The 13967-nt window shown below is 43.9% G+C and overlaps 1 protein-coding gene across 6 annotated transcripts in view; it reads right to left on the reverse strand.

Moving 5' to 3' along the window:
* Nucleotides 1-13967, reverse strand: part of TNRC6C (trinucleotide repeat containing adaptor 6C) — an 82256-nt gene that overhangs the window by 52559 nt on the left and 15730 nt on the right. For all 6 annotated transcript variants that reach the window (XM_017879419.1, XM_017879420.1, XM_017879423.1 and 3 more), the window contains exon 2: nt 8677-11277. In XM_017879419.1, the coding sequence (XP_017734908.1) occupies nt 8677-11059 (2383 nt within the window). In that variant the 5' untranslated portion in view covers nt 11060-11277. The remainder of the gene's footprint in view (nt 1-8676; nt 11278-13967) is intronic.

Raw genomic sequence — 13967 nt, forward strand, 5'->3', positions numbered from 1 at the left:
AAAAAAAAAAAAAAAAAAAAAAAAAAAAGATAAAGGATTAAAAATGCAATCGATCAGGCATTTATTGAGTGCTTGCTATGTGCTTGGCTTTTTAAGGTACTGACCTAAATATTAAAGAGATGAATCTTTTTTACTCATACCAATGGCCTTTAAGCTTAATGTAAATTTACTATGATTGGCTGGGTACTTGCTTATGGAGGAACAGAGCAGAATTGATAGTTGCAAGATCAATAAAACTTTCTTATCTAAAATCAAGATGGGTCTTTATACAGTGAAACTTTATATAGAAGAGTTTGTTCATTATACAAGAGTATAGTCAGATGGCAAAGTATCCTACTTTTCTGAAAGCCTTTGTGGTGGGCATTTTACACTTCCGTTCCAAATTCAGGGGACTCTATTTGAGGGTTAATGATTCGGGGTCCTTTCTAGAAGCTGACCATGGGCCTCGAGCTGCACAGCAACTTCCCTTAGAAGAGCTTCTTCTGCCTGCCTTATTGAGTCATGTGGAGTAAGTATTAGAAAAGGAAAACCATCTTATTTACTTTTGATTTCACTACATTAATACAGATTTTAATGTGCTAACTCTTTCCTACCGGCATTGGGGCGGGGGGGGGGCACACTATATTTTCTTTTCTTCTTCTTTTTTTTTTTTGAGACAGGGTCTCCTGTTGTCCAGGCTGGAGTGTGGTGGTGCAACCACAGCTCACTGCAGCCTTAACCTCCCTGGGCTCAGGTGATCCTCCTGCCTCAGCCTCCTAAGTAGCTGGGACTAGAGGCGCATGCTACTATGCCCGTCTAATTTTTGTATTTTTTTGTAGAGACATGGGTCTTACTAGGTTGCCCAGGATGTTCTCAAACTCCTGGGTTCAAGCAACCCACCTAGCTCAGCCTCCCAAAGTGCTGAGATTACAGGTGTGAGCCACGGTGTCCGGCCTCACACTGTCTTTTCAACTGTCTTCATCATTTACCTATTTCGACTTGAAGGTACCTAAAGCTAAGGCCTTTGCATGTGGGGTTCACGTGTCTCATGCCATGGACTTGCACTGAGAAGCATCTCTTCCTACTTCTGTAGCAGGCTCCCAACTCCCCAGCCCTTGCTCAAGTCCAGCCCCACTTAGCAAACCCCTCAAACACAGGAAAGCAAAAATAACCCAGCCAAACAAAACCCAAGAAAAATCCCACATCCACAAAAGCATACATCACTCACACCATTCCTCTTTCAGTAACTACTGCATAGTGCTTAAAATAGAATTACTTCTGGCTGGAGAGGTCAATGGCATCTATTTCTGAAGTTATGTTAAAACAGCTGAGCTGTAACAGGATCTTGCAATTCACTCCATCTGCAGGTGACTGTCTTTTGGTGTAGTTTTTATACTAAAGAATGATAAACTTCCTAGGACAGGAGTCTGGAAGGAAGGCCACTGCTCTCTGGCTTCTGCTGCTGATGAGACTTAGAGAAACAATACATGTCTCACCTTCGTAGGCAGAAGCTTCCTAAATCTAATTTTTTCCAAGTTTTAGTTTAGCGAGTTGGAGATATGCCTCTTTCATGATTAATGCACACAATCTCTGCTTTTATATTTTATAAGATGATAATTGTTTCAGAAAACTAAATTTTAAAGCAAGTATCACCAGATTAAGTACCCACATGCAAAGTAAAGTGTGCCTCTGGCTAGAACCTTTGCTGACTTGTGGGAGCCCACAGTGGTCACCACCAGCACAGCTGGAATACCTGCTATGGCTGAGAGACATCTCTGAAGAGCTGCAAATAGGCAGCAAAATGAACACACAACAAATTCTAGACTAAGATCAGTATTAGCAGTAGACTCCCTGCCAGTTTTCTGATTGGCATATGTAATATTTTACTTCTAGACACTGTTGGAAGACACAGTAAGATGTCACTACCCCACTGCTGCTGGTTTAGCTTGGATCAATTGTATAATGGCCTTCATATTTAACTCTAAAATTATCTATATTTCGGTGAAATCTGAGTTCAGAGATGAAATCTCTGGAAGTTCTTGTTCAGTTTCATTGTTAAATTCAGAGCCAACTACGAGCCTCCGTTACTCACTAAATGGTTTTATTAATTAATATTCAATGTTCTCTTGTGTGGCTGCAAGTTGGTTTTTAAGTGTCCCAGAATATTTATGTCTGCGTACGCAAGGTAATCATGTTGCTGAGTATTTTTAGGGCCTGCTTTCATTCCCTTAGAACACACAAAAATTTTATGTTTGCACTTTGGCCCTTTCTGCCACATCCCACTAACTGGTAAAACAGCAGACTGATTTTATGATGACTTAATAGCTTCGTATATACAGCAGAACACAAGGTCCTGAAATTCTGGCTCGCACCAGAGACAGTAATTGAGGCAATTTTCAAGGAGGAGGATGTGTGTGAGCCAGTGTAGACAACTTTACATCCTGTGTCAGGTGCGGCCTCTGGAGCCCTTCTCAGGCAGCCTGCAATTTCTGATAAAAAGACAGGCACAGGGATATTTCTCTGGACTAATACTGCTGTTTTATCTCCAGAATGAATCTGAACCAGGTCCAGACAATCCAGTTTAGGAAGCTATACTGCATTTCCTAAAATACTATGTTTTCCTCAGGCTCACAGAAAACTAAATATCAACAGGACAAAAATGACTGTACTGTAGCATTCGCTCCTTTAAAACAACACACACACAAAATATGTAATTCAGAAATCATATTTTATAAGATAGGAGAGATCAATACCCTTAAGTGGTAATGATCAACAACTTAAAACCCAAACTCTGACATAAGTGAAAATTCTATAAATTCAGCATAGGTCAACAGCAAGATTGCATAAAACCTAAAAACACCAACTTGAAAAATAGCAGAAATTTCATGAGGTGGAAGGCTTCTGTCTGGGAGTCCCAACAGCTACGGAAAGCTGTGCAGGCATTCAAGCCAGTGGGCAGCACGGCCCGGCAGGTGCTCAGACTGCTGCTGCCCTTGCTGACCCTGACTGCCCAGATGGCACAGTCCCCAGAGAGGAGGGCAAGGGGCTGCCACCGGGGGCAATGCCACTCCTGCATGCTGTCACCTCTATGAAGGGAACTGGTGTGGAACTGTTAATTCTACAGCCTCAAAGAACAGCTTGGTCTAACAAGCTTGGAGAGTGAAAGGCTATGATTACTTGTAATTCTTAAGTGATCATACTTATGATTTTTGCTCTCACTGCAAAAGAAGGCTTGGTTCATGTCTGAGACTTACACATCACAGGTAATACAGGGCAGGAATAATATTCAGTGTAGCCACTTCACGCCAGAGGTAGAAAAACAGATTGTTATAAATGAAAAAAATGAATAATCCCATATGTTGTGCAATATACTAAACTTGACATACTTTCAGCATGTGAGCATACTTCTACATGGAAAAAAATTTGTGTAACTTTGTTAATTGGTAAAACTAGATTTTCAACTGCTCCTATAATACTGCTACAACTACAAAGAGCACACACATGCACCGGCTGCAGGAGTTGCAGGGGAGAACACAGAACAGCAACACTGTTAAGGTGTAGCAGTTACAGCACATTTTCCTTCTTTATATTTGGTGATAATATGCGCAATTTGTTTAAAAAACTATAAATATTTTTCATATAAAAGATAATTATTTTGGCTCTTTTAACTGAACAAGAATGCCTCTTTCGGAGTGAAGCTCCCATGTTTTAGCTACTAAAAACGAGTTAAAAGTAGTTTCTGGGCCGGGCGCGGTGGCTCACGCCTGTAATCCCAGCACTTTGGGAGGTCAAGGATGGCAGATCACGAGGTCAGGAGATTGAGACCATCCTGGCTAACACAGTGAAACCCCATCTTTACTAAAAATATAAAAAAATCAGCCAGGCGTGGTGGCGGGCGCCTGTAGTCCCAGCTACTCTGGAGGCCGAGGCAGGAGAATGGCGTGAACCCGGGAGGCGGAGTTTGCAGTGAGCTGAGATTGTGCCACTCCACTGCAGCCCAGGCAGAGAGCGAGACTCTGTCTCAAAAAAAAAGAAAAAAAAAAAAAAAGTAGTTTCTAGGCCAGTCATGGTGGTTCATGCCTGTAATCTCAGCACTTTGGGAGGCTGAGGTGGGCGGATCACTTGAGGTCAGGAGTTCCAGACCAGCCTGGCCAACATGGTGAAACCCCATCTCTACTAAAAATACAAAAATTAGTCAGGCATGGTGGTGCTCGCCTGTAATCCCAGCTACTTAGGAGGCTGAGGCAGGAGAATCGCTTGAACCCGGGTGGTGGAGGCTGCAGTGAGACGAGAGCATGCCACTGCACTCTAGCCCAGGCAACAGAGTGAGACTGCCTCAAGAAAAAAAAAAAAAAAGTAGTTTCTGGCCAGGCATGGTGGCTCACACCTGTGATCCCAACGCTTTGGGAGGCCAAAGTGAGAGGATGGCTTGAGGCCAGGAGTTTGAGACTAGCCTAGGCAACACAGCATGACTCTGTCTCTAAAAGAAAAAGTTTCTAAAGATAACATTTCCTTAGATATCCTCCAACGGGGAGATCCTCCAACAAACGCAATATGGTTCTAACCTCTGTAGGGTGTCATGGATATAATATTTTACATACACATTACACATCTGAGACTTTACCATCTCCCTCCCACATACGTACCCTTGGAGAGCTACTTAATCTCCCAGGTCTCATTTGTAAAATGAGGCCCAAGGAGCTGTAAAGATTCAATGAGATGATCCATAAAAATGTTCCATACGTGACAGCCAAGCATGGCCAGACCTCACTTATTGCAAGACTCCAGTGCCAGGCACAGGGCCCTCTGTAGCTTGAGCTCTTCCAGGAATTGGCACTCAAATTGGGACTATCCACTAAGGGTAGATGGGACATGCAAGCCAATTTAAAATAGTCATGGGCTGCATAATGACGATTTGGTCAACTGACTGCATAGATGACAATGGCCCCCTAGGATTACATATAATGGAGCTAAAAATTTCCCATTACCTAATGATGCTGCACCCATCATAATGCAGTGGAATGCATTTCTCATGTGTTTGTGGTCATGCTCGTGTAAACGAACCTACTGTGCAGCCAGTCACAGCAAGGTCTAGCACACACAACCGATGATGCTAATACAGGATTATGTTACCAGTTTATGTCTTTACTGTACTTCCTGTTACTGCATCTCCAATGGGACAATGTATGGAGGTAGACAACAGTGATACTGAAGATCCTGGTCCTGCGCAGGCCTAGGCTAATGTGTGTGTTCGTGTCTTAGTTAACAAAAAAGTTTAAAAGGTACAAAAGAAAGCTCATAGAATAAGAGTATAAAAAATACTTTTGTACAGTTGTACAATGTGTTTGTGTTTTAAGCTAAGTGTTACTGAAGAAAGGAAGGTATCTTTTAATAAATGTAGTGTGGCCTAAGTGTACAGTGTTCACCAAATCTACGGCAGTCTCCAGTGGTGCGCGGCAGTCTCCAGTGGTGTGCAGTAGTCTCCCATGGTGCACAGTGGTGAACTGTACTTTGCAGTAATGTACAGTAGTCTCCAGTGGTACTAAGTAGTCTGCAGTGGTGTAGAGTGGTGGTGTAGTTAGTGTAGCTGGCCAGTAGTCTCCAGTAGTGTGCAGTAAGCTCCAGGCAGTGTACCGTAGTTGCAGTTGGTGTATTGGTAGTTTGCAGTAGTGTATATTTTAGTTTGAGTAGCTTGCAGTAGTTCAATAGTCTGCAGTGTGTACAGTAGTTACAGTAGTCTGAGGTATACAGTAGTGTACAGTAGTGTGCAGCAGTCTCCAGCAGTGTACAGTAGTCTGCAGTAGTGTCCCAGGCCTTCACATCCACTCACCACTAACTCACTGACTCGCCCAGAGCCACTCCCAGTCCTGCAAGCTCCACTCACAGTAAGTGCCCTATACAGGTGCACCATTTTTAATCTTTTATACCATATGTTCCCTTTTCATGTTTAGCTATGTAAATACTTAACATCGTGCTACAACTGCCGACAGTATTCAGTACAGTAATATGCTGGACAGGTTTGTAGCCCAGGAGCAATGCCTGTACCACACAGCCTAGGTGAGTAGGAGGCTATGCCACCCAGGTTTATGTAACTATACTTTATGTTAACACAATGCTGAAACTGTCTGATGACACATTTCTTAGAATGTATCACCATTGTTAAGTGATGCATGACCACATTAATTCTGTTCCTGGAGCTTTTTGTTGTTGTTTAAACAAATGGGGTCTCATTATGTCGCTCAGGCAGGCTTTGAACTCCTGGGCTCAAGCCATCCTCCCACCTCAGCCTCCCAAGTAACTGGCATTACAGGTGGGGGCTCTCAGATCACTTTCCGCATACCTTTACTATAATGCTAATTAAACTCTATTAAATTTGATATTACTGGCCTGTCCCACCAGACTATTCCTTACTTAGGAGGAATCTTCTTTTTCTTTTTCTTTTTTTTTTGAGACAGAGCTTTGCTCTGTCACCCAGGTTGGAGTGCAATGGCCCCAACTCAGTCCATTGTAAGCTCCGCCTCCTGGGTTCAAGCAATTCTCCTGCCTCCACCTCCTGAGAAGCTGGGATTATAGACATGCACCACCATGCCCGGCTAATTTTGTATTTTTAGTAGAGACGGGGTTTCACCTTGTTGGTCAGGCTGGTCTCAAACTCCTGACCTCAGATGATCTGCCTGCCTTGGCCGCCCAAAGTACTGGGATTACAGGCGTGAGCCACCACGCCCGACCTAATCTTATTTTTCAAATCCCTTCATTTTCCTTCTTCCTGCTTCTCCTTATCCTCCCAAGTACTTTATAAAATGTAAGGGCCTAGAAATATTAGTCATATATTAGTAAAAAATTGGAATAACAAATTCAAGTACTCCAAGGAACCAGTCAGTTAACGTCAACAGGCCCAGTGTAAGAACAGCAGCACAAGCTTGATGATGCTCGATGGCTACTGATCAAAAGCCTCCGTGCTGGGAATCATCAGGGGTCGGGGGCAACGTAACACTGTATGGAGAGAACGCACAGGCCCTTATGAAGGCAAGTGGCTCTGACTGACTGTTGCCATTGGGTCGGGGACAATGTAACACTGTATGGAGAGAACGCACAGGCCCTTATGAAGGCAAGTGGCTCTGACTGACTGTTGCCATGTGAATCCAATGTGTCAGACTTTTCAGGTTTCCAAATGAAGCCAGAAATCTGGAATTTAATATAAAACATCTGCATTAAAAAATGCCAATTCACAGAGAAAATGTGGGCCAAACACGCACATTTGTGGGACTAGGTGCAGCCCATGGACCGCTGGCTTTTGACCTCTGGTTTAGTGACATGGATGTGTTAGGTGGAGGTTAAAACTGTCTTGAGGATCCATAAAGGACTCCTGATGTGGCAACCTCACTGAGGTACAAGTGAACCACCAAGCAGTCTACGAGGAGGCTGGAGGGCCCAGCTGGTGGGCCAGGGGAGGTCCTGTAGGGCAGTCATAATTGAATTAATGTAGCAAGCAGGATAGTCTCCTGTTGAACGCTTATGACAAAAACCAAAAAGATGCCCAAATGCCCAGGCTGCCCTACACAAGATGGTGATTCCCCAACTCCACTGGTCCCCAGCGTGCAGACCTTCCAGGCTTACTGCTTCCTCCCCTGCACCATCACCACCCAACACCACGTATATACTTCAATTCATGTGCTGTTGCCTCCCTCACTAGATCTAGACCCCACCATGGCAGGGTTTTGACTGTTTTGCTCCCTGCAGTTTACCCAGCTACCAGGGCACAGCCTAGAACGTGGCAGGTCCCAATAAATTCACTGGTGATCTCTGGGCCCTGACATTGCCCAGCAACTCTCCGGGGCCCCAGTCAAGTCAGTTCTCTGTTCCTGTCCTCTACATGGGCTAATGCACGCTCCCCCTCTACTCATGCCGCTGCTCCTAGCCAGCCCTCCTCTACTCTGGGCTGGTATCCACACTCCCAGAGAGAAAAGAACCCCAGAAGGTGGCCTTGGCCCTCTGGCCATGACAGCCTGGCCCACCTGTGCAGCGCTTTTTCCTGCTCCTTGCTTCACAAGATGGGTGAAGTGCCCTTGTCCTGCTGGATGCAGGGATCTCTTCCCTCTTCACTCATTCTCATCTCCACTTGTTCCTTTCTAACAGCTCTGAAACATGCTCGTGACTTTGCCACCTTAAAATCTCTCTGCTCTGGACCTCGCCCCTCTGGCTGAGAACTGGTCTTCCATATCTGGGACCTTTTATTGTCCCCACCAGACACAGCGGGCTCTGAGCCTCCTGCTGTGCTCATGGGCATGCCAGTGAACTGACACAGTCATCTGCACACTTGCCCAAGTTCTGAGCCGTGTCTATCCTATCTTCTTCTTTGCTCCTGTATCCAAATGGTTATGAAGTCTTGGAATCATGCAGTCATTGCCTTCAAATCCATCGTCTCCACCCCAGGCCACCACTGCCACCACCCAAACATTCGCTTGATGTTCTACTGAGTGTGCTTAATATATTTTTTTCTTGAATAGAAAACCACCAGAGGATCCTGCTTTGCTCTCACTGGATAATCTTTAGCAACAATATTGCAGGGTGATAGGGAACTGAAATTATTTTAATGCTATCTGCTATTAAACACTACTCAGACTAGTCATGAATATATAATGAGAATAAGATTTTTTTTTTTTTAACTTGTAAAGAAACATGAAATACCTTTCATACCTGGACCGAGCAATGGTGATCGATTCAGCTGAGTACTGGCCTGGTGCGGTGGCGGCGTCTCGACCCTGTGTGTGGTGTTGCTCGTGGTAGTGGTGGTGGTGGTGGTATTGGTCGTGGTACTGCTCTGGATGACCGGGTTGTTTCTATCCCACATGTTTACAGTTTTATTGTTATAGTTGCTTGGGTCCCCCCAAGCTGAGGTACCATCATCAATTTCCATTTTGCGGCGAATGGACGGTGGAGAGGGTTCTTCCCAGCCAGTTGCCTCACTGCTGTCCTTCTGTTTGACTGGTACTGGCCCCCCGACCCACCCTGTTCCTGTCTGTTTCACAGAAGCAGCTCCTCCCCAGTTACTCACATTGTTGTCTTGGGGTTTGCTAGCCCAGTTCTGTTGGGGGCCAGGTTTTAAAGTCTCCCCCCAGTTTGTACCTGGATTGGCCTTTGTATTTGTGCTATTGCCCCAGCCACTGCTCCCAGATCTCGTGGTGTCATTCCAACCAGACCCTGACCTATTACTGTCAGCATCCCATCCAGATCCGTTTTTTTTCCCATCTACCAAGTGTCCAAGGACAGACGATGAATCTGCCCAGTCTCCCCCTCCGGCACTCCAGGCTGGATTTGATCTTTGTCCATCTCCCCAGTGTTGGGATTTGGGCTTTGGAGGCTCACCCCAGGTGGGTGACTTGTCCTCCTGATTTGCGGCCCCACTCCAAGCATGGCCACTCTTGGCAGCAGCAGCAGTGCTAACAGCAGTAGAGCTTATCGAGTCCCCCCAAACCCCCGGGCCACTTGGCGCTTTGTTGTTGCTGTCTCCCCAACCTGTGTTTGCTGGCACAGCGGCAGGTGGCGCATTGACCCACCCAGATACTGAAGAGGTATTTGTACTGTTCATGATGGACCCATCGTTCTTCCCCCCTGAGTTTGAAGGCTGAGTAGCTGCACAACCCCAGGCCTCTGTCCCATTGTCATTTTTCCTTTCAGACCTAGGGGATTCTTCAAATTCCCAGGCAGTGTTCTGCTTTACAGGAGTCTGTCCCCAACCAGTATTAGATAGAACTCTTGGGTCAAGATCATTCCTTGGCAACTGGATGTGCCCTTGGTCTATAATCCCTTTATCTCGCCTTCGGCTTTCTCCCGTTCCTTCCCTCCCAGTGCTTCCTTCATTGTGGTTGCCAGAACCATCACTACTTCCTTCACTTGCTGTAGTTCCAGAAGATGCCGCTTTGGCCCAGGAGTTCATGTGTTCACCACTAGGCTGCACGGTAGGGTTCTGGCTGGTGACACTAGGACTCTCCCACCCTGTTGATCCTTTCCCATTGATGTCACTATTGGAATGCTGGTTTGGGGGCTTTCCCCATTCCCCATTCACACCGTTAGAGGTGCTTCGGCTGGGGTGGCCCCAAGCTCCCGAATGGATATTACCAATGCCATTGTTGCCACTGCCCCTTCCCCAGGCGAGTATTCCAGGACCAGCAGGAGGTCCTGAATCCCAAGCATTTCCTCCATTTCCTTCCTTTTGCACAGCACTGCTGGATCCGTTTTGTTTAGCACTTAATGCTGAGTTCACAGTGTCTCCATTCCCCTGACTGAACCCAGAATTGCTATTTCCTGTGGCAGGGTTACCTGGGGACAGTCCCCATACAGAATTGCTTATTCCTTCAGCACTGCCCCCACTGACTTGAGAAACTGATGATCCGTTAGCACCAGGAAGGCTTTGCAGGTGGGGCGGGATGATGGCCCCCATACCAACAGCCATGCCCCAGTTTGGCAGTCCATTTGTCTGCATTGCATTGATAGGGTTGGGTGAAGAGTTCATGGGGTTAGTGTTATTTGGTCCATCAGTGTTAAGGTTCTGAGGTTGTGCGCTGAAAGACACATTCTGAGAAGTGGACGTTTGTGGTTCTGTGCTCTCTTGCGGCAGCAAGTTTCCCCAAGCACCTAAAGTGCCTGTTGGGTTCCCATTCTGGTTGCCCATATTTTGACCTATGGCACTGACTGGACTGCAAATACTGGAAGGGTTGCCTGTCGCCACGGTTCCTTCATGTCCAAGTACAGGCCAGGCAGCTGGGTTGGCATTAGGATTAAGGTTAAGATTAATGCCAGCATTGGAGTTGGAAGCACCCCAGCAATTCTGACTTCTCCCATCTCCAATCATAGTGTCCATTTTTCCATCCCCACCACTGACAGAGCAGTGAGCCAGGCCAGAGCTGGAGCCTGTGGCTACACCCCACACTCTGGCCGCACTTCCATTACTGTTCGCTCCCCCTGCTCCAAGGGCACTCTGATTAGAAGGGCTTTGGACGAGTGCGCCATTGGTGCCATTATTGCCATTTGTCTTCTTGGTATGTCCAGTGAAGTTGCCCTGGGCACTCCCTGTAGCCATGCTACTGTTCTCTGAGCCACAGTTGGAGGCAGAGTCAGTGTCTGTAGTACATTCTGAGGCAGATTCAGTCTCTGTTCCTGTGATGGAAGGCCACGCCTCCTTGTCAGTCCTATCTATTATCACTTTATCCCAGCTGCAGTTGGCTTCGCTTCTGTAAGTAGGCTGCTGTCCCCAGTGGGAATTTTCATAATGATCTGCCAATCCACTATGACTGAGATCTGAAAAAGATGAAACAAAATTCAAAATTAGATTTTCTACCCATTTGTCAATGAATCAACTGTTAACTAGTCTTTGGGGAAGCTCTTTATTTCAAGTCTTCAAATCTGAATGACAAGCACTAAAAAATGACTTAAAGAAAAAAGCTATTTGTCTTCTTAATAGATCCTATTTTAAAAGCATTAATGTTTTTAAAATTATATCAATTCTTACCACTACACCATACTATTATTCCCCCTGGAGAATATTCACAATGCACATTAGCATATCAGCATCTCTGAAAGCATGTGTAGTAAAGCCAGCTCTGAAAGATACATGACTTTGCAACTCCTATAAATATAGAGACTGAGAAATGCTGGCAATGACAGTAAGTTCACGTGGAGTTTTGAATAAAGCTTGTAGTTCTCTTTAAGACCTCTAATTAGATTACAGTATTACATAGAGGCGAAACATGGCTTTCAGTAGGAAAAAATTGTAAATTGCGTTGCAGAATTATAACAGAACCAATATTTGGGGTAGGGGAAGTGGTGACAGAAGGAAAGAGAGAAAAGACAAGGAGACAATGCTATCTTATGTTATCAAAAATACTAACGATTAGAAATGTTTAATTAGATGTATACTACTTTATCTGATCTTATCTGCAATTTGGTTTATCACTGTCTCCTGCACATTCATAAAAAAAAAATCTGTAGCTCAAGGACATTACTAAAAAAAAGAAAAAAGAAGAAAAGAAGGAAAAGAATCTCAGCCCTACAGGTGCTATCTTTTGGATCTCTAAGGATTCCCTCTATCCTTGTTTTCTATTTCTTCAGAGTCTTTTCTTTGGAGACCCCTAGAATAACTACATATGACATCTTCTTATAGTATTTAACTCTTCGGGTCCTTTTAAAGAATCCCTTGTTTGGATCTGCACTTTATTTCCTATGACTTTAATAATTATTTGAGTATTTCCAACATCACAGTCAAACTTATATTCCAATCAACTTTTTGGCAGACTTTATTCAAAGTATGTATCACTCAAAAATAAAGTAAAAGAAACGTTAAAAAAATCATTTAACCTAAATATACAACAAACCACATATATGATTTAGAAATCCTTGGTGAGTTTCTCTAAATACTACAATATACAAATAAATTGCAATAAAATATTTTCTTCTCTTTTAGAACCTTTTAATTATGTTCTCTTCAAATTTATTTTAACAAGAAAAATCTTATAGACAGTTAAAACATGAATTTCCCAAATAAATTTTCTTTCACAGTTTGATGTAAAGGAAAAAAAGGAAGTGTGTAAAAAATTATCATTATCATTAGAAAGACCATACTAAAGCTAATATCAACCTAAAAGACATTTTTATTGCTTGATTTAAGAGCAATGTAATGATTTCATAATTATGCTCTAGGTGATTTCAAAGTAGGTATGTAATTCCAGGTGAAAATTACAAGGGAAAAATGAAGACAGGCAACAGAAAACTTTAAATGTTGAAACTGCTATAAAATGATTAGGTTCTTTTCACTGCCAAATATTAGGGGTTGGCTCTATAACCCTGGTTTATGACAATTTGGTTTCGCACATACTCGAAAAACTATCTAATATAATAACTGACTAAAGAGATAAATGAGCCATTCCTCATTTAACACAGAAAATAAGACCAAGTTAACACACAGAGATTATGGCTTGTTACCAGCAAATATTGTCACATTTCATTTTAACACCAGTTTGGGTTCCCTCAGGGACAGGTTGTGCCATAAGGCAGGGTGCTTTTTGACTAGGACAGCACTCACTGTAACCCACACCCAGAAAGCAGGGGGTTAACAACCGATGCATTCTTTCCCATAGTGAGTTGCCATTTGAATACACAGTATTATTGGTTCCATTCCACAACAGTCTCACTGTAAAATGATCTGCCCTCTGTTAATGGTCTACTTCGAGGAATTGAGGATTGCTCGGCCCCCAATTTGACAGGTTCACACTCAGTTACATGACAGGTTTGAAAGAAGGATAGCATTATAAGCTGGTGGCTAATAAATGCTGTTGGACAACTGTCTAGCCACATGAAATGAAGCTATATCCCTTGTATCATATACAAAAATATATTCTAGATAAAGTAAAGAGCTAATTAGGAAAAGCAAAACTTCTTAAAGCTTACTAAGGAAACACAGGAGACCATCTTTATGACCCTGGACATTGTATCTTCTTACAGAAGACATGAAATATGTAAGACATAAACAGGTGATAAATTTGACTATGCTAATATTAAAAACATCTATATAACAAAAGATATCATATAATGAAAGCTAAAAAAACAAGCCATAGCAGGAAGAAGATACAACAGATAATGTATGGTTATCAGATTAAAGAATTCCCAGCCAGGTGCAGGGGCTCTCGCCTGTAATCCCAGCACTCTGGGAGGCTGAGGCGGGTGGATCACCTGAGGTCAGGAGTTCAAGACCAGCCTGGCCAACATGGTGAAACCTCGTCTCTACTTATACAAAAATTAGCTGGGAGTGGTGGTGCGTGCCTGTAATTTTAGCTACTCGGGAGGTTGAGGTAGGAGAATCACCTGAACCTGGGAGGTGGAGGTTGTAGTGAGCTGAGATTGAGCCACTGCACTCCAGCCTAGGCAACACAGTGAGACTCCATCTCAAAAAAAGAAAAAAAAAAAAAAAAAAAAAGAACCCTAAAATCAGTAAG

Source organism: Rhinopithecus bieti, unplaced genomic scaffold (assembly GCF_001698545.2).
Source record: "Rhinopithecus bieti isolate Rb0 unplaced genomic scaffold, ASM169854v2 scaffold_9899, whole genome shotgun sequence".
NCBI lineage: Eukaryota > Metazoa > Chordata > Mammalia > Primates > Cercopithecidae > Rhinopithecus > Rhinopithecus bieti.